Source organism: Pezoporus wallicus, unplaced genomic scaffold, assembly GCF_028554395.1.
Source record: "Pezoporus wallicus isolate ANWC-B61680 ecotype Strahan unplaced genomic scaffold, APGP_CSIRO_Pwel_v1 contig_3568, whole genome shotgun sequence".
In the NCBI taxonomy this organism is placed as follows: Eukaryota; Metazoa; Chordata; class Aves; order Psittaciformes; family Psittacidae; genus Pezoporus; species Pezoporus wallicus.
The window spans coordinates 25,304-48,641 of NW_026637826.1; the positions used below are offsets into that span (position 1 = coordinate 25,304).

At 52.3% G+C, this 23,338-nt stretch overlaps 2 protein-coding genes across 4 annotated transcripts in view; one reads left to right on the forward strand and one right to left on the reverse strand.

Moving 5' to 3' along the window:
* Window positions 1-23,338, forward strand: part of RNF123 (ring finger protein 123) — a 47,322-nt gene that overhangs the window by 22,437 nt on the left and 1,547 nt on the right. For all 3 annotated transcript variants that reach the window (XR_008971989.1, XM_057407635.1, XM_057407637.1), the window contains exons 27-34: window positions 648-722; window positions 1,143-1,230; window positions 1,488-1,575; window positions 1,692-1,776; window positions 8,963-9,102; window positions 9,293-9,481; window positions 11,125-11,200; window positions 11,871-11,955. Coding sequence is in view for 2 of the 3 variants with exons in the window: in XM_057407635.1 (XP_057263618.1) it covers window positions 648-722; window positions 1,143-1,230; window positions 1,488-1,575; window positions 1,692-1,776; window positions 8,963-9,102; window positions 9,293-9,481; window positions 11,125-11,200; window positions 11,871-11,955 (826 nt within the window). In the remaining variant the exon portion in view is untranslated. The remainder of the gene's footprint in view (window positions 1-647; window positions 723-1,142; window positions 1,231-1,487; window positions 1,576-1,691; window positions 1,777-8,962; window positions 9,103-9,292; window positions 9,482-11,124; window positions 11,201-11,870; window positions 11,956-23,338) is intronic.
* AMIGO3 (adhesion molecule with Ig like domain 3) lies at window positions 19,817-22,601 on the reverse strand. Its single transcript, XM_057407638.1, has one exon. It carries the CDS (start codon window positions 21,835-21,837, stop codon window positions 20,182-20,184), a length of 1,656 nt encoding a protein of 551 aa, XP_057263621.1. The 5' UTR covers window positions 21,838-22,601; the 3' UTR covers window positions 19,817-20,181.

The window sequence follows — 23,338 nt, forward strand, 5'->3', positions numbered from 1 at the left end:
CCTGTGTGCAGAAATTGGGACTGCTTTTGAATCCTCTTGGGATTTGGATATGTTCCTATCAAGATACCACCCAGTGGGTGCCAGAGTCTGTTTAGGTAGATTCCCTCTGTGTGCTCTCTGTGCTTTTCCTGGCTCAGTGATCCCACTAAGCTCTTAGCAGATAGTTCTGTGCTTTCCAGAGCTCACAAAGGTAAGAAGAGCTTCTGTCCTACCAATAAGACATAGATAAAGTGTTCAGATCCATTAAGTGGGAGCTGTGCCTGCTGTTCAGGGAGCAGCAGAATTGTGTTAGCAGATTTCTTCAGGGCCTGCAGGCTGGACATGGCTTTTCAGCATAGATCTAGGGTGTTACTTGTGTGGCTCAGCCTCTTCTGCATTAGTCCTCTCTCACTTGCTGTCTGACTCAGTTACATGATTTTACCTTTCTCTGAGTAAATGTTTCAGAATCTGCAGACTGAGGTGAGAAGCTCTGCTGGGAGATGTGTTTTCCCAGCTGTCTGCTTTGACAACTAGACACACCTCAAGGCTGGAGTTAGTTGTAGCAGGAATGAATTCCATGGCCTGTGCCATGTCCACAGGAATGCTGGGGCCACTGGACTGCCCATTAGGCTGTTGGTGTGAACCCTGCTCCCTCTTTCTCTTTGCAGGCTATGAGGAGACCCTGATGCGCCTTGCTGCCATCCTGGCCAAGCATTTTGCTGACTCAAGGATTGTGGGCACAGGTAAAACTGCACTTCTCTGCTTTGGAGTGATAATGTTGCAGGTCTGGCTGATCCCACAGCCAGAGGCTCACCAGACTGCTGTTGAGATCTATCTGCTGACTCTGTTGAGGGCTTTATGTCTTAGTGTACAGAAATGGTGGGCACTGCCCTTGTCTGGCCTGTTCTGCTTCTTCCAGAATGAGATACATGACCTAGGATACCCTTTTAAGAGTCTTTTTGGTTTTTTAGTTTTAAATTTTTAGATTTCCACTCTGGGGTTATTCCTTAGCTGCCTGAGCATTAGCATGCTCTCCACATCAGCTGGGATAGTGTGCCTCTCTAAGTGAGGATCAGTCTCTCCTAGCCTCTGGTGTTCAGGTGCTCCCTGGTATGCTGCATGTCCTTGAGTGCCCGGCCTAGTCCATTCTTATTCCTCCTCAGACATCCGTGACTCCCTGATGCAGGCGTTGGCCAGCTACGTCTGCTACCCCCACTCACTGCGTGCTGTAGAGAGGATCCCAGAAGAGCAGTAAGTGCTGCCCTGCCTGTTCCTGGGGAGCTGGGGCAGGGCTGGAGTGGTGGCAGGGTGGGTGGTGGAGCAGGTGAGCTGCCAAGCACTGTTGAAGGTCCAGAAGCTGCAGCAGAGTGCTGGAGTTGACTTGAAAGCCTTCTGTCACTCTCATACCAGTGGCTTTGCTCTCCCCCAGCTCCGTAGGTTGTACTGTGTGTCTTATTTAATCCGCTGTCCCCAAACCCTTTGAGCTGACTTAAGTCCTTCTCCGGCAGGCGGATCTCAATGATGAAGAACCTCCTGGCTCCCTATGAGCAGCGACCCTGGGCACAGACCAACTGGATCCTTGTCAGGCTGTGGCGGGTGAGCATCCTGTGTCCTTGCCCTTCCCAACATCTGAGAGCATTTTACTTCCCAGTGGCAGGAAAAACCCAGCTCTTTTCCAGGCTCTTAAGATATTTTCTTATCTCTTTTACCAGGGCTGTGGCTTTGGGTACAGATATACAAGGCTCCCACACCTGCTGAAAACGAAGCCTGAGGATGCCAGCCTCCCCAGCCTGCAGAGTGAGTGGGGCAGGGGATGGGCACTTGGGATTATGATGAGTGGTGAGGCAGGACCAGCCTTTTCTCTCACAGCTGTCCCTACCATGGGCCAGGCCAGCTTGTGAGGTGGCTGCTGAAGTAGAGGAGTCCTTATCAAATATCCAGGCCTGATCATTGTAGCCTGGACATCCCCAGCTTCTCTGCACTGGCTGGTGACTTTTTTTGCATGCTGGGTGGTGGGTTAGATCCATCCTGAGGAGAGGTTCTGCCCTTCAAGGGAGAGGAGAGAGGTCCAGGGCTGCATCCTTACGAGAGCTTTTCCCCAACATGTAAGCCTGGGAGAAAGCTCTCTGATGTCCACAGCTGCTGTGGGGAAATGTTTATAGGTGTGCCAGGCAGTAGGTACCCCATGAGTGGGAGTGGGTGCCCAAGGAGACAGGGCACTGGGCAAGTTTTTAAGCAGGAAGTGTTTTAACCAGACGTCTCTCTTAGAGCCTGGTGGAGCCTGTCCTATCTTTGGCACTGCAATTTGGTTCTCAGTACTGTTACCAAACTGAGGGATTCCTCAGCTCTGTTATGGCTGAGAAAGATGTGGAGAGGAGAAGGTACCTTTCTTGAGCTGAAGAATATGTCCCCAGCTTCACCCTTGCACAGTCTGGGCATGTTCATATACATTCCTGATCCCCCTCTGCTGTGGAAAAGGCTTTGTGCCAGACCTTGCACCTGGAGAGCAGAGGGTGCTGCAGCCCGATGTGGGTGGGCAGCATGTAGAGGTGTGCACTAAGCTCTGTCCAGCAGGGAGGGCTGCCAGTCTCTGTTTCAACTCTGTTTTAACAGCATTCTTGTTCTGTTTCTCTCTCCTGCCCATGGGTGCTCAGGAGATCTCTCTGTTGCTAGTTTCCAGAGTAAGTTTGTTGTGTGACCATCTCTTGTCTGGTGACGTAGGTTTAGAGAGCTCCTTCCTTCCCCTCTTCAGTCTAGAGACCCTTCTTGAGGGCAGAGGGCTCCACACTGTGATCATTTTTCTCAGTGAAGTCCCTGGGAGATGCCTGCAAGCTGGTGCCCACATGGCAGTCTCTAGGGCTACATCGTGGACGTGCTCTTACCAGGGTTACTTCTGGGGTCAGAACCCTGCTGCAGGCTGTGCCAGCCTTGGATTCCTCTCATCCTTGCAGGATGAAGGGAAAGCACTGCTGACTATCTCCTCACCCTTCTGCCACACAAGCAAGTTTCTGAGTGGCTGCCACCAGTCCTGTGGGGCAGTGACCAAGCTCACCTGTCCTGGGGAGCTCTGGAGCAGAAGCAGAACTTCCTCAGCTTGCGAAGTCTCTCTCCATCCATCCCTGGGTGGCTCTGCACAGTCTGATCCTGGAGGGGGCTGGGTTATCTACGGGGGACTTGCTCCTGGAATTGCTATTTTAAGGTGCAACCAAATCAATAATGAATGCTGATTTAATTGAAGAGGAACAGGAGACTCAAATGTGTCCTTGTGATGCTACCCAGGGAAGGAAGAGGAGATAACCTGCCTGCCTTCCCACCCATCAGTCTTCACCTTGTTGCAAATTGAGCATTGGCAGGGACAATGGGGCAAAAAAGAAATCCCTGTTTGTCTGGGGCTGCTTCTGCAGGCCAGTCTGAAGGGAGCTTGGGCAAATGCCTCTTCGCTGGTGCTCCAGCCTTGTCCTGCTTTGGGAATGCTTCTTTGGAGGACTCTGCAGGTGGGGAGGGTGTGCTGCCTTGCCGTATCTGTGAACAGTCCTGTGTTGCCTTTTGCCCATACTTGCTGATGGTGAGCAGCGAGGTGGCTGCTTGGGTTAGCCCAGGTTGGGGGAAAGGCTCAGAAAGGCCATGTCTGTTCCTGCTTCTGTGCTCCTGCTACCTCCCCAAGTTGTACCTTAATCCTGCTGGCAAAATAGCTCTCATGCAGACAGAGCTCTGCCTTCAATTTGGCTCCTGACAGCAGCTGGGGACTCTGTTCAGAGGCAGTGGCAGTTCTGCTGTGGAAACTTGGTTTACTTTCATCATGACTTCTAGGCAAGGCCGGGTGCTGTTTGGTCATGAACACAGTGATCAGCAGCAGTGGCCCTGTGCCAGGCCCAGCATGTCTTACTTTCACCAAGCTGCAGGGTGCCTCCAGGTTGCAGCACAGGGCTCCTCTGCCCCAGGCCTTCTGCCCACACATCCGTCAAGCAGTGAAGGGTAGGTGGATGGGACCATGAGATCATCTGAGCTGAGCTGTGGTGCAATGAAGGCCAGAAAATATACCCACGGTCCCTTTCCAAGCCTAGAAAATTGCCCAAGCTGAAGAGTTCTTTCAGGAAGAAAACCCATCTTGATCTGACAACACCAAAGGCTTCAACTGGTGGCAGTTGAACTCTCCAAACCCTTCTGATAGTGGTTCCTCATCCTCAGAAATAAATTCACCACTTTTTCATGATGGGAATATACCTAACCTCATCTTCTGTCTTCCGCTGCTGTTGCTCTGCCTTTCTCTGCTGAGTTGAAGCGTGCATTACAACATTTTGTTCTTCAAAAGTGCTTGTGTTCCAGAGTAACCTCATTTCTTGGTCCTTTCTAATAGTGAAAAGAAAGTGCAACCTCTGTGTCTTATTCAGGATGGGGGGTTGCTTTTCCATGAGCCCTTCCCATGTTTTAGCAGCCCCAGAGGTGCCAGTGTCATGCTGTCTGGAACGCTTCCATGATCCACCAGTTAAGGAGCCAAAACTTGCATTAGCCTGCTTACCAGTGCTTTGCTTTGGAGGCATGTGTGAGCCCCAGGTGTGCACTGGGGTGTCCTGATGCCTTACACTCAACCTTATTGATACCTCACCCCTGCGATGCCTCTTGCTTTCCTTCTGCCTCACCCTGTAACATTCCCTTCAGTGTTCTAATTACATCTTTGAACAGGCACAGTTTACCGCTGATATGGATTGCTGCATCCTGAGCTTACCTCTTTCCCTGTTGTTTCATCAGTCCAACAGCCACAGACACTGAGTGGCAGCTATTGCACAACTGCATCTGGATCCTTTCAAAATCTTAGATTAGCATTGTGTGCAGCTGCTTTACTTCTGAATGTGGTCCATTTGAGGCTTTCCTCCCGTATGCTGTCAGCTCTACTGTAAATGCTGCAGTGTGTCCAGAGACCCCCCCTTGGGCTGCTGACCAAGGAGTTTCACAAATAACCCTGTTATAAATCTTCTTGGGTCATTAGCAAATTATAAAGTACATGATCATCTTTGTGTGATGAAAGTACATGACCCTGCTTCTTTACAGGTATCTAGCAGGAGCACTTATTGAAGGCTTCCACTTTGTCTGCTTTATTAATTTTTAACTCTATTAATGGGCCTCTGCTGCTATCAGACTTTCTCCATTACTACTGGGTTTGGGGTTTTTTTACTAATTCTGCTAGATTTTTTTCCCTGTAGTTGAAGAAACTTTGCATGTAGCATGGTTAGTCATGGATGTTTCTTTTAGGTCTTCTCCTTCTGTTACCCCTTTTCTTCTTGTTTTCATCAACTGCTGGCTATGTTTGGTTATGTTCACTTTCCGCTTTCCATTTTAACTTACGTCTTTGTTTCATCCTGGTCTCAGTAAACCTTTTAACACAAGTGCTTGCTGTAGCACTGGAGCTTTCTGGCTGCCTAATATCTTCTTAAAGATCTCTGTGTTTTTATTCACTATTCCCACACACACACCCCTAGATTACTTTTTTCCTCTTTTGCTTATATTTTTGCAGGGAAGTTTCTGTTGTGGAAACATCGGTTATATCTATAACTGCTGGGGTCATAGTCTGTTGCCCACATTAAATGTATTAAAGTCATATTTTCTGGCCTTGGAAAACCACTGATACCTGTTCCAATGAATGATCTTTATCTGTCATAATGAAGGCTAAGCCAAGATTGAGTGGTTTTTGTAGTAGGGAGTTACAAGTTTTAGAAACACTAATGACATACTATTGTCAGGATCAAGAATATAACCACATCAGTACGTATCCACAGACTCCCTATGAAACGATCTCCCTGTCTGAAATGGCACATGTAGGGGATGTGTCATTACCCAGGAAAGCAGTGGGAACTGAAACCTGAGGGATGTGGGTGGAAATGCCTCAACAAAGGCAAACATCTTGCAAATGAAGATAAACACAGCACCAGGGCTAGGTTTCTGGATACCACTAATGACTGCACCATGGAGAACCTCATCTGAGAACTCATGCAAGAAATGAAGCTGCTCTTGCTGTATTCCAGGGCTGGTTTCTTATGTTGCTTTCGAAAAATAGCACTGACAGCAGCATCTTTAAATGCAGAATCCTCTTGGGAGCAACAAAAGCCAAAGAAAGAAGTTCACTGTTCCCTGGTGTTAGCTTAAAACCTTAAAAAACCCTGCATAATTGTGGAGAAGTTTGACAACAGGCACCATTTTTTAGTGCTTTTATAGATGGGCACAGTCTTCGACAGCAGCAGGGAAAGCATTTAAGAACCTAGAATTGGAGGTTTGGAGCAAAGTCATACCACTTATTGGAAAAAGACCATGAGGAAATAGTCATTGGCTAATAATCAGGATAAAGCAAGTTATTGCAAGCATAAAAGCATCCTTCAGAAAGCCAAAGCTACCTTCTAATGAGGTAGACTTTGGCTGGGCGATTCATTTAAGATCTGTCCTGACTTGAAATGTTGGTAAAAGAGGCTTTGGCGACAGACCAACAGGTCAGCCCACAGAGCTCATCCATGAGGAGTGGTGATCCTTGCTTAGAGCTGCTTTGGTATTTGAAGGCTGGAAGGAAGCTGATATGGCAGCAGTTTTAATAAAAAGCACTTTTTGTATGCTGAGGGGAAGCTCGAGAAAAGAAGACATGAAAAACTTAACCCTCCAAAAGGACCTTCCACTTCTGAATGACTGGGAGAGAAAATGCTGATGGAATTTAGCATCACCAGGTGTGGAGTGATAAATGGGAAAGGAAAATGTGATTAAAAACCAGCGGGCTGCAAGCTCTCATCTGTTCCCTATTCAAGCTGGTATCTTCCATAACCCCTTTAATGGTGTCCAAATCCTTATTTCCCAGTCAGGAGTGAGATTTGGGGTCATTCTTCCCCAGAATTTTCTCCTTTATGTTGAATACAATCAAGTTTTTTGTCCCAGTCCTCAAGTTTCTCAGGGTGCCCCTAGGACATTGGACAAAGCTGCTGGTTTAGTGTCATCAGCAAATTTGGTAAGGGTGTGCTGTACGCCATCATCCATCACTGTCAGAGAAGACAGTGAGGTTGGTTCCAGTGTTCACTCCTGGGCTTCTCCACTTGTGCCTTGCAAGTTCCTGAGGGTTACTCTTGAACTGTCAACCTATTGCAGTCTTTTGAAAAATACCAGCTTGATGCCCAGTGAAAGGAACAAATCACACTACAGCAATTCTGAGGAAGGAAAACAGAACTAAACCAAAACTACATTATGCCTTCGTGCAAATCTGCCACATGCTTGTGGTTTGGATGCTGTGTGAGCTTCTGGTTCCACTTCTCCAAAGAAAATCTGGGAGAACTGGCAAGGCTCGGGGAGGGATGGCAAAGGGAATAGTTTCTATAGGAGAAACTGAACAGGCTGGGGCTGTTCCCATTCAAAAGACTATTGTGAAGGCTTGGAAGCATGGCTAGCTGGAGGAATTGACTGGAGGGCAGCATTTTGCTGTCTGTCCCACCAGGAGACGGTTGCAGAGGATAAATACCAAATAAAGTGAGTAGGAACCAAGCTCAAATCCAAATTCGTCCCACTGCACAGAACTGGGCTGTGAAATAATTGCTCCAGGATATGTTCAGTGCTAAAGACTTACACAATTTAAGGGGATGCTGGGCAACAAGTCGACTGAGGACCACTAAATATGTATAAAGGACATCTAGCTTGGGCAGTCCCTGAGCCATGTGTAGCCAAGGGCTGAGAAAGTACTTGTGGGTGGGACCAGGACATCAAAGATATTTGTTGTGATGGAATCCCTCCCAAATATGTGCTTTTAGGCAGGATCAAAGCCAGGGTGCTGGCCTGCCCAAAGTAATTATGCACTATCAGCAGTGTCCTCCATAACAACTTGCTAGTGGGTATTTACAGTATCATTTATCCTGTTTCTATTTGAGCTGATGGTCTCCTGCCATTCCCTTCTGGCTTTGCTAATCCCAGCTAACAATCTGCCTGTAGTTATGCATTGCTTCTCAATCCCTAGGGATGTGGTGGACGTTGCCCTGTGTTTCATTTGCCTGGGCTGGCCTTTCAAGAAGCTGCCACTCCAAAGACACAGCATGGCTTGTTCCTCTGGGCACCACAGTGCTGTCAGAGCTTCCACATGCTCTTACTAACAGCTTCTAATAGAGGGAAAAGTAGTTAGATTGGAGGTTTTCCCTGTATTTGGTAAATCTGTTCAAGTTTCTTTCTCCAAGCTCTGAATTTTAGCCTGTGGTTTGAACTTTCATACCCTCCCCGCAGTGGTAAATGCTTTTGTGAGCCTTTCACTGACAGTGAGTCCTGCTCATGAGAGGCATCGGTTTTGTTTGTGCCCCCTTCCTTTCCCTGTGTGGCCATGGGGCCAGTGCCCCCCAAAACCCTGACAGCTGCTGTGTCTGACCCTGTCTGTGCTCTTGATAGTGAAAAAGCCCCGAGGTGATATACCGTGTACCGTGGGGATGTGTCTGTGCTCAGGCTGAATCTGGCCAGAGAGCATGGGCAGCTCTGCCTGAGTCTGCCCAGGGCAGAGCCAGCCCTAGCTCCATGCAGAAGCCTCTGAGGAGTGGAATTTACTAGGTACCTTCCTCCCTGGATGCAGGTAGACAGGCACGGCCACGTGAGACCAAGGATGGCCGTGCTAGCTCCAGGCAGCTGCTGCCACACTGGTATCAGAAACAGTTAATGCTGAGCTGACCATGGGCTGCAGAGTTGAGCAGGAGGGATGCAGAGCTGCAGGGCAGTGCTTCAGTGCACATGGGCAGCAGTGAGCAAACAGGGCTCTTCCCTGGTTAATTCAGGCTGGCATTCCAAAAGGAGCGCTTGGAGGCACAACAGGTGAGATTGCTGAATAGTCCCTGCACTCCAGCTCTCAGTGCCCTGCCACCTCTGCTTACTATATAACACAAGCCAACATTTACCAAGCCCAGGACTGGGCTCCCAGCGTGGCCTTGCTCCCCACCCATGGCCACTCTGGGACCAGGCCACTGAAGCTGTTGCTGTCTGGTTTCAGAGCCATGTCCCTCCACCTTGCTGCAGCGGCACATGGCAGATCTGCTCAGCAGTGACCGTGACCTGGCCCCCAGCTTCCTCAACAGTGTCCTCAACCAGCTGAACTGGGCTTTCTCTGAGTTCATCGGCATGATTCAGGAGGTGAGTGTGCCACCCAGGGGTCTGGTACTCAATGAGTGCTTATGTCCTACACACGGCAAGGTTCAAGACCCAACTCTCAGGGTTGGGTGTGCTGTGGTTCCCCCGCATGTGTGGGAGCTGAGTGGGCTGGGGTCACAGACCTTCTTTTGGGAAGGGGGCACCTTGTTAAGCTGTCTCCGTTGCTTGGCAGATCCAGCAGGCAGCAGAGCGCTTGGAGAGGAACTTTGTGGACAGCCGGCAGCTGAAAGTGTGTGCTACCTGCTTTGACCTGTCAGTGAGCTTGCTCAGGGTGCTGGAGATGACTGTCACACTGGCACCAGAGATCTTCCTTGACTGGAATCGACCATCATCAGAACTGCTGCTTCGGAGGCTTGCCCAGGTATCATCCTTTAGTGGAGTGAAAGGGCATAGGGGTCCCTCTGCCTTCTCTCCAGATGTGCTGTGAAGTGGGGACTCCTGCTCCAAATACTGGAGTATTTAAAGCTGCCACAGCAAACCCAGCTGCCACAGAGCAAGTGGTGCTCCCTAAAATCACTACACATCAACTGCTCCCCTCCTTTGCAACTACTGTGGTCACAGCTGATTTCTGCCTCTGCTGGGAAGGCGGAGGACAGCTACTTAAATCTTCCTTCAGAGGGGCTATGACCAGTTGCTTCCACTCAGTAAATGCTGAATTCTCCTGTGTCAAGCAGTGTCATGAAATCTAGAGAAGGAAGCATGGTACCTCTGAGCAAACTGCTGTGCAGAGTGTAGCTGGCTTCACAGGGATCATGCCCTCATGTTTGGACAGGCATCTTGATCTGTTATCCTTCATTCTTAGGATATGGCATCAAACATCTCCACTTGCTTGCTGGGGTGATCGTACAGCCCTGTTCCAAACTACAACAGCATTTAGGCTCCAGTAAATTAGTTTCTGTTCTAAAGCATGGGCAATCCTGGAAAGCCCAAGTACAGACTGCTCTTGTAGGAGCCAGCCTGGTGGAGAGCAGTCGTACATACCTTACCTATACTACGAGGGTTGGGTTGATACAAGGGTTGAGGCTCAGGACTCTGAGCAGACAAGTCAAAGCGGGACATAGTGGGGTCTAGTACAGTCGGGGAGTGTTCAGATTTGATCCTGGGATTTCTGTAGGGATCACTGTGTGAGGAGGAAAGTGAGGGGCCCTTAGCAGGTGGTCTAGGCAAGCAGGAGAATAGGCAGCAGAGAGAAGGGCACTGCAGCATCCCACTCATGTCCTGGTGATACTATGAAGTCATGCCCCACTTCTGAACGTGTCCACAGAGGGGTGCAGTATTCTGCTCTTTGTGCATGAGGGCAACAGGAAGAGGGATGCTGCATTTGAGAGATGGTGCTCAGCTTGCAGCAGTTGTATCAAGCCTGGAGGAGACCCCACTCATCCCACTGGGGGTTTGGGTGAGAGCTAATGGTGGCTAATGAAGTGTCTTTACAGTTGATTCCTTCTGTGCTGGTCATAGGCAGAAATCTCTGCCTGTGGTGATGTTCTCTCAAGCAGAGCAGCAGACTGCTCTCTGTGCTCATCCTGTGCTTCAGGGCTGGGAGGTCCATCCAGCTGACAGCTCCAGGCAGGGCAGGACCTGGACTGTGCTTCACCCTGCTGACACTGCTTTTGCCTGCGGCTGCTAGCCTGCTCTTCACAGCCTGTGGGTGTCCTAGGAACTGTAGCTTCTGCTTGCCAGGAGGCTTTATCCACAGAAGTAGCTTGGCTTCTTTAGGTGGGATTCAGATTTAAGTGAAAGATGCTGAGATTCAGGTGTCTTGACCTCAGACTGAGTTTTCCCTAGGAGGTTTGGGTCTGATACAACCAAGGTGGTAAGGTGCCATCTCCGTCATGCCAGGGCCAAACAAGGTCTGTGCTGTAAGCCTCCCTTGGTGCATTTACCTGCTCCCAGGCACCAAACCTGAACTATAAGGACGTGCTGCCCCAAAGCATGGTGTTTGGATGCTGCTTACAGAAAGGCCCATTCAGATAATACAGACCCTCTCTGCTTTTCCCTGCACAGCTCTTGAACCAGGTGCTGAACCGTGTGACAGCTGAAAGGAACTTGTTTGACAGAGTGGTCAATCTCCGTCTGCCAGGTGAGTCTGTACATCAACAATGTGTCCTGCTCCATGCTGAATGAATGCTATTGGGACGTGAGGGATGGCTTGTATTGAAGGTTGGTGTAGAGGTCTATGGGATTAGACCTCAGGCCTGGCACATCCCTGGCTTGGGAAACCAGTCTGGTCCCACAGACTGCCACAGGAATGCTGTCTTCAGAAGACATGTAAATCCTCCAGATGTAAATGAGTGTTGGTGCTCTTCCTAGGCCCTAAACCTCTGTCTGTTCAGTAGCTCTGGTACCCACCAGGATCTCTGTCCCCATGAGACAGCTGATACATGGGTCTGGCTGTCGCAGTTAAAGTGGTAGCCATGCTGTGCTTGGACGAGGAGGTATCTTGCTAGACACTGATCTGACATAGGTTAGGTGGTGCTGTTTGAAAGGTTCAAACCCTGGACAGATTGCAGTTTAGTTAGTAGGCTTGGTTGCTGGGTTCTGCATTGTGTAAAGGGTGCACTGAATTGCTGAGGGAAGCCATTCTTAGCAATATCAGCCCTCTTCTTTGTGAAAGTGACTGTGGGCAGCTGAGTTGGGTCTGGTAGCAGACTGGCTCCAGGTGCTGTGTTATGGGCATCCTATATTTCCTATAGAGCAGCTCTTGCCTGTTGCGGTGGCAGCAGCTCTACCTTTCTCTTTTGCTTTCATAGGGCTGGAGAGCGTGGACCATTACCCAATCCTTGTGGCTGTGACGGGGATACTGGTCCGGCTGCTTGTGGACACTGATGCTCAGGGGTGAGTGGCTTTTGATTCCCAAAGCATGGAATCACTGCATGTGGCATTGCTTTGGGTGCTGCGATAGTCAGTGCCATGGGAGGTGTTGCAGGAGTGATGTGGGTGCGCAGGGACCAGCAGAGTGAGGTGAAGCAGATGTGATGGAGCATGCAGAAACCAAAGAGCTGCATGCCCCTGCAGGAGCTGCATCCCAGTGCTGCTGGGTGCGAAACTCCTTCCTGTGGTGCAGGAAAGCCCTTGTGAGAGGTAGCTACGAGGTGCTGTGCTGACAGCATATGTGTACCTTCCTCCTCAGGAAGGGGTCTGGCACTCAGTGTGACAGGACAGCTGCTGTCGGAGGCTGTGAGTGCTGCATGTAAAAGAGCTGTGCTGATGTGGTGACACAGGCAGTGCTGCAGTTCACAGCAGTGGGTTGGGGTTCATTAAATTTCCTTTACTCTGGATTTATCTCAGGAAGGCATCAAATGTGTGCAGAGCCCTCTGGCTTCCCAAACCTGTGACACAAAGTGAGACAAATCCTGCCCAGGCACTTAGGTGATGCTGATTTTCAGATGAAGCAAATCTTGTCTTTGTGGTAACCAACTATTCAGAGAGATAGCACTGGGGGAGTGATGTGGCTTGACAGAGCTGCATCTGACCTGTTGGTTTCTATGTGTCTGTGCCTGCTTGTACCAAGTCCTGCAGATAAGCCTGTTCTGATGCCCTTTGCAGCTCTGCCTTTGCTCTCTTCCACTGTCATTCGTAGGTGTCTTGCCTAGCCACTGCGCACTGTAGGGTGCTATAGAAGATGGGGCTCTTCTCTCTGTGCTGTATATCCTGCTTGTTTTCACATTTGGAGAACATGATAATCTCTGGCTTTATGGAGAGCAGAGCCCCATCTGGCCAAGCAGCTCAGCCCTGCAGCCAGTCTTTCGGCTTTTTCTCTGAAGGACTCAAAGATGTACACAAATGTATCTAATTATATCCTGCCTCTGTGGCTGCTGCACCAGTCTCACAGCCCCAGGTGTTACAGTGCCAACAGCTTAGCACAAGGTCATTGATCAGTGGCCTTTCTGGACTGGGAACAGGGGGGAATTTTGCTCGCCCCCAGAATCCTGCTCCGTGGAAAGGGCAAACATCATGAATTTGACGCAACAACTAGACACTTCTTCCTGGAGGGAAGGGGGGATGTGATAAAGCAGTTCCCTGCACGCCAGGCAGGATAAGAAGGCCTTCACTTGCTCCCTGAACCTTGAACATCTGTCCCAGGTCAGGTTGCTTGTAGAGTCAAAGGGGGGAAGGTATAAAGCTTTTGCTCTGGTTCTCAGTGTAGCAAACTCTGAAGACCGCTGGGAAGATGGTAATGTGATAATTACATCCTTCCTAGCCTGCAGGTTGTCCTGGGGAGACAAAAAGCTTCTAGACTGTGTCTTTACCTGAAAAGCCAGTTGTGCTTTGGGTTAATGAAACTGAAACAGGCAGTGTCAAAGGGGCTGTTTGCCCCCAGACCACATTGTCCCGTCTGCCAACAGCATCCTCTGTGCCTGGGGTAGCAGCAGGCTGCAGAGTTACAAACCAGAGGTGCTGTCTCCTCTGGAAGTGACAAGTCTCTGATTGATCTTCAGGGGCTCTGTAGTCACCTACTTTGTCACTGAAAAGCAGAAATAAATACGAAATGGGGGAGTGATGCAAGAAAAGCATCATCTCTTTATGGTGGACCTAGCTAAGCAGGAGAAGCACAAGGTGGAGCAGGAGAAAGCCCAGGTAAAAATGTCTATAAACCAAAATGGTTCTATGTGGTTTTGAAAAGCTCTGCAATAAATCTGAGGTTTGGTATGTCACGGATCTATAAAAGGCAAGCAAACGTTGCAGGGGACCCACTGAGGTCAATCAAGACAGAAGAATCAAGGCTGATGGCTTGGAGACCCTCTGCTTCTAGCCAAGCAGAGGAGATGGGCAGCCTCATGCTAGAGAGCAGCATGGCTGCAGGCAGAGTACCTCACAGGGAAGGGAAAACTGATCCATTCACCCTCTTTGTAGCATTCTGAACGGAGGACTGGGGTGCAAGTGTTGTACCCTGCTTATAGAGTGGTTCTGTGCTGTGCAGGCATGTTGAAAAACGGCAAACAAGGATAGGATGGAGGGAAACTGCGGATATGAGAGGAAACACAGAGGGTTTTCTGCTGCCTTTGTGTTCCTTGAGGGTTCAGTGCTGATTTGCAAGTCTCTTGGCACAATCGCCACAGGATGCTGAAGACTGAGAGGTGCCCTTGGTGTGAGCATAGCCCCATCCTCACAGTCACGTAAAACCAGGGTAATGGTACAGGTCAGCAACAGCTGGCCAGGAGCAGGGCAATGGGAAGTGTCTGCACGTGTGTGAGCAAAAGGATGGTCCATGGAATGGAAAAGGAGAATTTAAATCTTCCTTGGGTCTGTATGCTCCCATGGGAGATGATTGCTATGGGTCTTGTTGCTCAAAGGATCCCATATGTAACCACAGTCTCCAGAGCAAACCCATTTATATGAACTCAGAAGGAGACAGCTTCTTTCTTCTCTTCCTCTCAGTGCAGCAAGCAGGATAACAGGACAGGCTTTTTTCCTTGCTTGGAAGCACTCTGCCCAGGCAGTGCTGGAAGCAGGTAGAAATCTTTTCCAGGTGCCATTTGATAACTCCCAGATTGCTAGAAATTAAAAGCAGAGAGATTATCTCGCCCACATTTGCATGTAGGAACTTCTCTGTGGGAATTACTTGGGACTCTAGATGTTAGCCTGACTGGTCCCCTGTGAGGAGGCTCTGCCCCAGAGGATGACAGAGAATGAGATATTGGGTGACTTCCTTGGTTTTGCTGTGTTTTTTCTGGTTGCCTCGAACGCAGCAAACTGATGCTGTACCAGGCACTTGAGCAAGCTTTGTCCTAGGACAGAGAGAGTGGGTTCATCTGGAAGTGGAGGAGTGAAGTCCCATTTATGGAGCCAATGGGGAATGGGTGGGAGTAGAGAGCCAAAGCCCTGCCAACTCACTCAGCTTCATTGTCAGGATGCCTCAGCTGCTCCTTGCCCAGCACAGAACTCTCAGCCAGGCATCGAGTCCTCTCGCTTCAGACTCCTGGCATCAGAACCATTAAGCACAAGAAAAGAGAACCTTGCCCAGGCTGGGATGTGATGAGGCAGTTGATACATCATACACCTTAGTCCCTGGATGGAGCAGGCTCTGCTTTTGAGAGAAAAGAAATGTTTCCTCACTGGGGATGGCTAGTGCTGCTTGTGGTTAACCAAAGCTTCTTGCCCACTTTGTCCAGGCTTACTGATCTTTGTAGCAGGGCCTGGAGATTTTGTGGCTCAAGTCCCTCTCTGTAATGGACTTTGCAAACAGGGGCAGAGAATTAGTGCAGGACACAGGTAGGGAGCTGCTGGCTCAAGCTGGAGTCCGTCATCAGAGGGTCTTCTAGTTCACAGACAGGAGCATGGGAGTTGCCTGTCCCTTGAGGGCTTGCCGGGAGGGAGCTAAACCTTGTCAGCAGGTGAGAGAAGGGCAGCCTGGTGCTGGGGCCTGGGCTCACTGACAGACAACAGCTTCTTCATTTAAAACTATTTTGGTCTTTGCAGTGTTGTCATGGGACTTGTTGAGTGTCCTGACATGCTGCTCTCACCCACCCTCAGGTCTGACAGCAGTTGAGCAGCACCTTCGTTGCAGGGAGCCTCAGTGCCTGGCAGGGACGGGGAGGAGGGATACTTGTGTGCTGCCTGTTCACCACCTGTTGCCTACCGACTGAGCCTTGGGTTTGTGGGAGGAGAGGGAAGGCAGGATCTGGCAGGCTGAGCAGGTATCATCCCCATGTTGGTCTGCTAAATAATTGAGCAGATTTTCTATCAAGCCTCTTTTGGAGTGAGCTAATGGAGCAGAGTTGGCCAGAGCTTGTGTAAGGATCCTGGCACAAGCAAGCAGCAGGGGAAGGGGTGAGGCCCAAAGGTGAAGCTGTTGGTTCTCTGTGTGTGAGGGCATGTTGTAATTAGGATTGGGCATATGGATTGGAACAGGCTTTGTGGGAAGTGAGTGGCCATTCCAGAGCAGAAATGAGCTGTGTTGTATCAGATCTTGGCCACCATTCCACTCCTTCAGCTTCTGTCATGCCCCATTGACACCATGCCCTCAGAAGCGTGGGGAGCAAGGCCAGGCGAGGATGTTCCTCAGCCTTGCCCTTAGCTGATGCTCTCAGTGTGAGTTAGAGCATTAAGACACATGCAAGGAGTCAGCAAACTTGTCTGCAGTGCAACTGTACAAGAAAAGACCTAAGCAGCCTTCAGGGTGTATCTCCAAGAGACTTCTGCCCAGAAGATGGAGAGGACAGGAGGAAAGAGCCCTTTGGTCACCAGGAACATGGTGGTACCAGCCAGCAAAGCACAGGATGGGGATCCTGGGCCAAAACCAACCACACTGTGCCAGTGGGATGCTGAGTATGAGTCAGTGGGACTTGCCAGGAGCTGCAGCACTGGGCTGATATGATGTTGGGGTAATTCTGGCTGGATCCCTAACACTCTTCTCCTTTGTACAGTACAGATGGGTGCAGAGGGACTGGCGGGAGGGCGGGGATGGAGAGATTCCTTGGGCAGAAGTAACACACTGGTAAGCAGAAAGGTGAGGATGCACCAGGTGGGGGAGGCAGGCCAAGCAGGATCTGGTTTTGGGGTCACCCCCATTGGAAAAGTCACAGAAGATCCCAGCCTGCAGGTTCCTAAACTCAGCCTGGTCACTCATCTACATGCTTGAGCACTGCTGGGATTCTGGGGACTTGGCAGGTCCCTGCTGGACATGGTAATTCTCTACAGTCCTGTAGGACACTGTAATTACTGATCACTTAAATGCTAATGCTCCTTCAACATGGATTGATGAGCAAGCTGTGTTGGAAGAAGGTGCCAGGAGCACTCAGTCTAAAGGAGTCCCTGTATGGAGGAACGACTAGCTCAGACCTAAGTTTCATGGTTTAAAATGGAGTCTGATCTACTGATCTTAGTTTTTACAGGCTCCAAACCAGAGCAGGGGGACTGCCAAGGCTGGGATCTCCTGGCTCCTCGGGGCTATCAGGGACATGCTGGGAGGCAGGAGCAGGTATTGTGTGGGCCAGCACCGGGCTTTTCTGCTTTGAGCTCTTTGGAAAACTGTGAGGACAGGATCCAAGTCCAGCCATGGTGTGTCCAGCCCTGGTGGCAGGAGGACAGGCAGGAACTGGCATTCAGTGCACCCATATTGTCCTGGCTGAGCTGTACTGGGGGAGACAGGAGTCAGCATTGGAGGCCGGTCGCAAAGCCCAGTCCTTATCCTTGTGTGCGCGGGACAGGTCCCTGTGTGCTGGGGACACTGAGCTTTGTGCTGATCCTTTGCTTTACCCTGCAGAGTCAAGGAGCAGGAGGCCACTTTGGCAGCAAGCCAGGGCTGTAATGGTGCAAAAAGCTGCCAAGAGAGGACAGTGTATTCCTCTGAGAGGATCCATTACATTTCCCAACTCCCCCCTGGCAGGGAGGCAGTGTTCCGGGCTATGTTTTTCCTTGCTGAGATGTTTTGCCTTTCAAGCTGCTTAATGAATGGCTTTGACAGTTCAAACTGCCTTGCCTTGCTCGTTGGAGCAGCAGTGTGGCGTGGGGTCCTTCCCGAGCATCCGGAAGGTGTGAAACAGAGCAGCAGGATTTTCCTGGGTAAAGGCAGGGGGGAGACCTTGGGGGCAGCACTGACACAAACCTCAGGTGTGTTGTCCCTGACATAGTGGAGCTCAGACTCCCTGCAGGGATAGGAGTATTGCAGCCAGCCTAGAAGGGCTCTCCTGGACTTCTCCAGGCTGGAGTGTCCCCAGAGGGGAGCCCTCAGGAGTTTCTTCACACTCCAGTTTCCCCAAGGTCCAGTCATTAGCCACAGCCAAGGATGCAGGTTTGCAGAGGCATTAATGCCTGGGAAGTTGATGTTAGCACCAGCAAGGAGACCTACAAGGATGGCAAGAGGTTTGGACCTGGGCCCTGTTGGCTAGGTCTCTTTCCCAGATACTCCCAGGGCAAATTCAGTCCATCCTTCCTGTGGGATCCCTGCCTGGGTGTAAAACCAGGGGATGGCATTGCCTCATCCATTCTCAAGGGACAGGATACCACTCACCTATCCATCTGACACAGAAGCACCTCATCACCCTGCTGTAGCTCCCCAGTGGGGCCAGCTCAGCATCGCAGGCTCGTCAGGAGCTGTGCACTGACGGGAGGTGGCAGGCTGGCAGTGGCAGGGGTGAGGGTGCAGGCTGCGGGGCCTGTCGCTCCGCATCTCATCGCCTGTGCTGACTGCTAGGCAGCAGCACGGGGTGCACAGTACTGGGGCATGTATCACATGAGGCTGTGAGCAAGGTTGGTGTCAGGAGGAGCACTGGGAGGTTGTCTCAGGATAGCTGCTTTCCAAATGCTCTCTGCTCCTAGAATGGGTGAGGGGTTTCCGGCAAGTGCTTTGGGCAGGGTTGGGGTTTTGCTGGGAAAAAAAAAGACCCAAAAAAGCTGCTTTTTTCCTGGCTGAAAGACTTGAAGGATGGGTGCTAGCACTGCCCTGATGCTGCAGGGACCTTCCCCTCCCACCAGTCACAGTGCTGCCAGCAGCTCTTGGGGCTGCGGTGCATGGCCGTGGCGGGCTGTGGGTTAGAGGGATTGTTTGTGAGGGGTCCTAGTTCCTGTTTGTGCTGCCCAGGTTGTGTCTGAGCTGTGCTCCTGCAGCAAGGTGGGCCCAGCATCCCCTGTGCTGCAGGTGACAGCCACATGCTCCTGTTCTGGCTGTGGCTGGGATCATGGTGGCCAGCAGAGGTGGGGGGGGACACCCTTATCCCTCTGCAGGACTAGGCAGGTGATGTGGGGGGTAGAGCTGCTCCTTGTGCCAGGGGTGGGTGCTGGGAAAGCAGCAGAGGTGTCCAGTGAGGTGGAGGCTCTGTCTGCTGAGGGCATGGAGACTCACGGTCTCTCCAGAGTGCCTCTCCCCTACATCTACATCCTGTTTGTCCCTTTTGGGGTCTGGTTGTGCCCTTGCGTCAGTAGGTGCTGCTCTGTTCCAGCCCTCAGGCATCACTTTGCAGACCTGCTCTTGGGGACAAGGCACTTGATGCCCTCTTGCACCAGCCCCAGGCCACCAGCTCTGTCTCACCACATTTAACCCCCTCACTGATGCCACCCTAAAGCCGTTTGATGGGAACAGAGGCTGCAAAGCCCAGTGCAAATCTGTGTACTGGGCCAGCAGAAATTCAGGGCTCCCTCAGACCACCCCCAACTCCCACCACTGTGCCCAGGGGTTGCAGGGTGGCTGCATGCTGCTGCCCTGCAAGGGCAAGGAGACACTCAGCCCAGCATAAGCTTAAAAAAATAGGCATTTTTATTTCAATGTAACTAGAGAATTACAACCCAGGAGAGGAGAGGATTACTCACATTTATCGATAGGCTTATTAGATTACTGCCTAAATAGCTGTGCTTTAGCAGCGCATTTGTCCACCTCAAGGAGAAGCAGTGAAGGAGGGTGGTGCATCCGAGACCTCATTGTCCTTGGTGGCATGAGGAGCTCTGAGCAATGCGGTCGAGTGGTGTATCACATCACCTAATCCTGCCGTGACTATTTACAGCTTCTTGGGAAGCAAAAGCTTGCGATGTTTGCTTGGCTGCATGGTCAGGGGCTGAGCTGCATCTCTCTCCTGCGTGGCCACCACTGGGGAGAGGGTGCCTAACCCCCTTGTGACAGGGTCACGCTCTCCTGAGCTCCCAGGCATGGTATATTGATGGGGATGGCAGGGGCTGGAAGAGGATGGTGGCATTGCCACCCCCAGGGGCCCTGGCATGAGTGCTGCACTCATCATGGCTATTCCTTGGTGTGGGGGTCTGTGGCGGTGGCACCGTGTTTGGTCTTATGCCCAGGGACGTGGCAGACCACCAGCCTCCGTGTCAGCATTAGGGAGCTGGGGTGCCCACATGAAGTGGGGGTTTCTCAGTCATGCTGGATTCATCAGCGTTGCCCTTATGCTAACAAGGCCATTGCCTTGTTCACACAAGGAGCTCTTGCCAGGCACTGGTATGCCCCGGCCCAAAACCCACCAGAAGCTCATGGCTGAAGCAGTTGTGGGTGGTGCTGATCACCCTTATGGGTCGCAGTCAAGCCAGGAATTCAGGGTGTTCAGTTATCCTGCAGCAATGGAGGAGAAGATCTCTTGGAATGCCTCGGTGTTGACGAGGGCACTTGGCTCTGCTCCGCTATGACACAATGGGGGTGTCTGAAAAGACAGAGCTGATGGACTCCGAGTCTGACTTGAGCTGCAGGACCTTGGGGTTCTTGGGGTCAGGGAAGTCCTCGCCAAGGGCCAGGCGGATCTTGCCATTCTGTGTCTCCCTGATGGGCTCAAGGAATACCACATGCTTGTTGGCACTGACCTTGCGGTTGGGCCCGTCAGTGGCGGGGGGAGTGGTGCTGAGGATGGAGGACTGGGCGCTGCACTCCTGCGGAGGGCTGAGAGGAGCTGGCTTCTTGCAGCAGTTCAGGCAGTGGCAGGGCGTGAGGTACAAGTAGATGAGCACCAGCACCAGGCTCACGATGCACCCCAGCAGGGTTGTGAGGCCAGTGCTAAAGGTCTCCCCATCCAGCTTGGGGTAGTGGACTGTCACGTTGACCTCACACAGCCTGCTGAAGTTGTGGGGGCTGTTGATGGCCAAGCCTACGTAGACCCCTGAGTGCCAGGGCTTGGCCGCTGTGATCTTCAGGCTGCCATTGTGGTAGACTTCCAAGGAGCGGTTGCTGTTCCCTGGGTGTTTGATGGGCTCGTGGTGTGGGGAGATCCACATGTAGGTGGTGGCTGCAGCCGGGAGGCTGGTGTTGCAGGTAAGCAGAAGGGTCTGGCCCACCATCACAGGGAAGGGCAAGGGGTGCACGTCTTCAGGGCCCGTCGAGCAGTTCTCAAACATGTGGTTATATTTGAGGAACTTGATGAGGGACCGGGGCACGTTGTCAGACACCCTGCAGGTATGTTCCTCGAAAAAATCCTTCACAGAGCTGAAACCTCGCTGCTTCCAGTGCTGGAGCATCAGGTAGAGCGGGCAGCTGCACCTGATGGGGTTGTTGTGCAGGTACAAACCATTCCTGATGTTTTCGGGCAGAGCTGCCAGCTGCTCCACAGGGATGCTGCTCAGGCTGTTGGAAGAGAGGTCCAATGTGCGGAGGCTGTAGTTTCCCAGCCCCTGCACCGAGTGGAAGGGGAAGGTGGTGAGGTTGTTCCAGCTCAGGTAGACTTTCCGCAGGCCGCTCAGCTTAGCAAAGGCATTTTCATCCACTCGAGTGATGTGGTTGTTGTAGAGCAGCAGCTCCTCCAAGCTCACCAGCATGTCAAAGTAGTGTGTCTCCACAGCATGCAGGTGGTTGGAGGACATGTCGAGGTGCCGCAGGTAGGAGGCATTGTGGAAAGCCTGCAGAGACAGGTCCTTGATCTGGTTGTGACTGATGTGGAGGGCCTCAAGGTGTGGGACGGCGGCCAGCCAGCGGTCGTGGAGCTGGGTGAGGGCATTGTGGCTGAGGTCCAGGGTGGTGGCGGTGGGTGGCAGCGCATGGGGGACATGCTGCAGCATCCGCCGGCTGCAGCTCAGCAGGTCAGAGGTGCAGATGCAGGTACTGGGGCAGCTGCGGGGCAGTGGGGAGGCGTGGGAAGCATGGCCATGGGCACGCAGCTGGAGCAGCAGCAGAAGCTTCATCACCCATGGCCAGAGCTGGTCTGCGGGTGCTCGTGGGGACATTGTGCCGGGCAGCAGTCTCTGTGCAGCCCGGCAGCACAGCCAGGCTTGATAGATAAGACAAGAGGAAACGTGCCCCAGTCCTCCCCGATCTACCCCTGTGTTGCCCTGGCTGGGTGCTCTACCAAGCATCCATAGATGCCACTTTGCACCCTGTAGAGGAGGATCCTGTTTCCAGCTGTGGGGCTTGGTAAGAGTTAAAGGGTGGCATCTCCCTGCCCAGCGAAGCTGCCTCGTACCTGTGCTCCAGCTGACCGTGGGCTGTCCAGCACTGAGGTGCGGGGGGAGCCGGTGTCCAGCACCAGGGGGTTGAGATGCTCTGCTGCTTCAGCGCTGTTTCGGGATGAGCGAACGCCTCGCTGCGTCCTGGAGCCCTGTGTCTCTGGAGTGCCAAGTTTCTCGGGGCTCAGTGCCGCCGCGGCACATCCCCACGCTCCAGCCGCCGGTGAGCCCCGTCCAGCAGCCAGTTCCCTCCCGGCCAGTATCTCCCGGGAGCTGGGCTCGCAGCAGGAGCGCGGTCCCGCTCCTGCCCCTATTTACGCGCTGGCGTGTGGGCTGGGCGGGATCCCATTGGTCCCAGCACGGGGAGTGGTGGCTGCAGTGGTGGCCATGGTCCACCCTTGTTGTCCTGCGAGCGGGCAGGGTGATGTGCAGCCACCACCAGCCCCTGCGTGGTTGCTTGTCCCCAGGGGTGCTCAGAGCCGCTTTGCCGACCCTCCAGCCTCATTGGTGCACGGCTGCTGTCCCTCTGGCTGGAGAATGGCAACCTCGACCCGCTGTAATCTGTAAGGCAGCCGTGCCGGCTGCTTTGTGACTGCCCAGCCTCTGGGAGGATGCTGGAATAAACCCACCCCATTGTCACCGCTGGGAGACCCTCATGTCCAGTCCTGCACCCAGGCTGGTAGCAGAGATGAAGGTCATCAGACACACACTCTACACCCACTTGTGGTCCTTCCTGCTGCTCTCATCCTGCACGAGCTGGCAGGGACCCCCCCCAGCACTCCCAGCCATGGGGTGAGCCCTATAGCAGAGGGGGAGGCCATGGCAAGGAAGGGGTGGTCACAGGGTGAAGGACATGCAGGAATGTCATTATCCAGAGCCTGGGTGCGTTAGTGAGGAGCGGAAAACCGGCTGGGGAATTGGTTTCCATTAGGGCAGCAAAAAGCTAATTTGGCGGCTGCAGCTGCCTGCGCATCAAGGGGCTGTTAACTCCCTGTGCCCCGGCCCAGGCTCAGCCTGTGCCACTGGTTTCTCCCTTGCATTGCCTCCTGCCTCAGTATCTGTGCTTGCCCCAGGGCTGGCCATGGAGCCAGCTCTGCTCCTTCACCAGGGCAGTGAACAAGCTGCAGCACCTGATGGAAATACTCACTAAGGTGACCTTCATCTGTCCTGCTGTCCTCACTGATGCTTGAAGCCAAGGAGAGCCATGACTGCTCCTTCCTGCCCTGTGGGGGCACCCACTTGCCCTAGGGGCATCTTGGTGCAGAGGCTGGGGGAGCACAGCACCCAACATGAGGCTGCTGCGTGGCAGCTCTCACCCTGGTGCTTCAAAGTGAGGGCAGTGCTGGCTGCTTCAGCTGCCCTGCAGCTCCAGCCAGGCACCGGTGCATGAGGGCTGCAGCCTCAGCAAGTG

Excerpts from the sequence above, each read along its gene's own strand:
- AMIGO3 (XM_057407638.1), bottom strand. The coding sequence starts at position 21,837 with ATGCTTGGTAGAGCACCCAGCCAGGGCAACACAGGGGTAGATCGGGGA.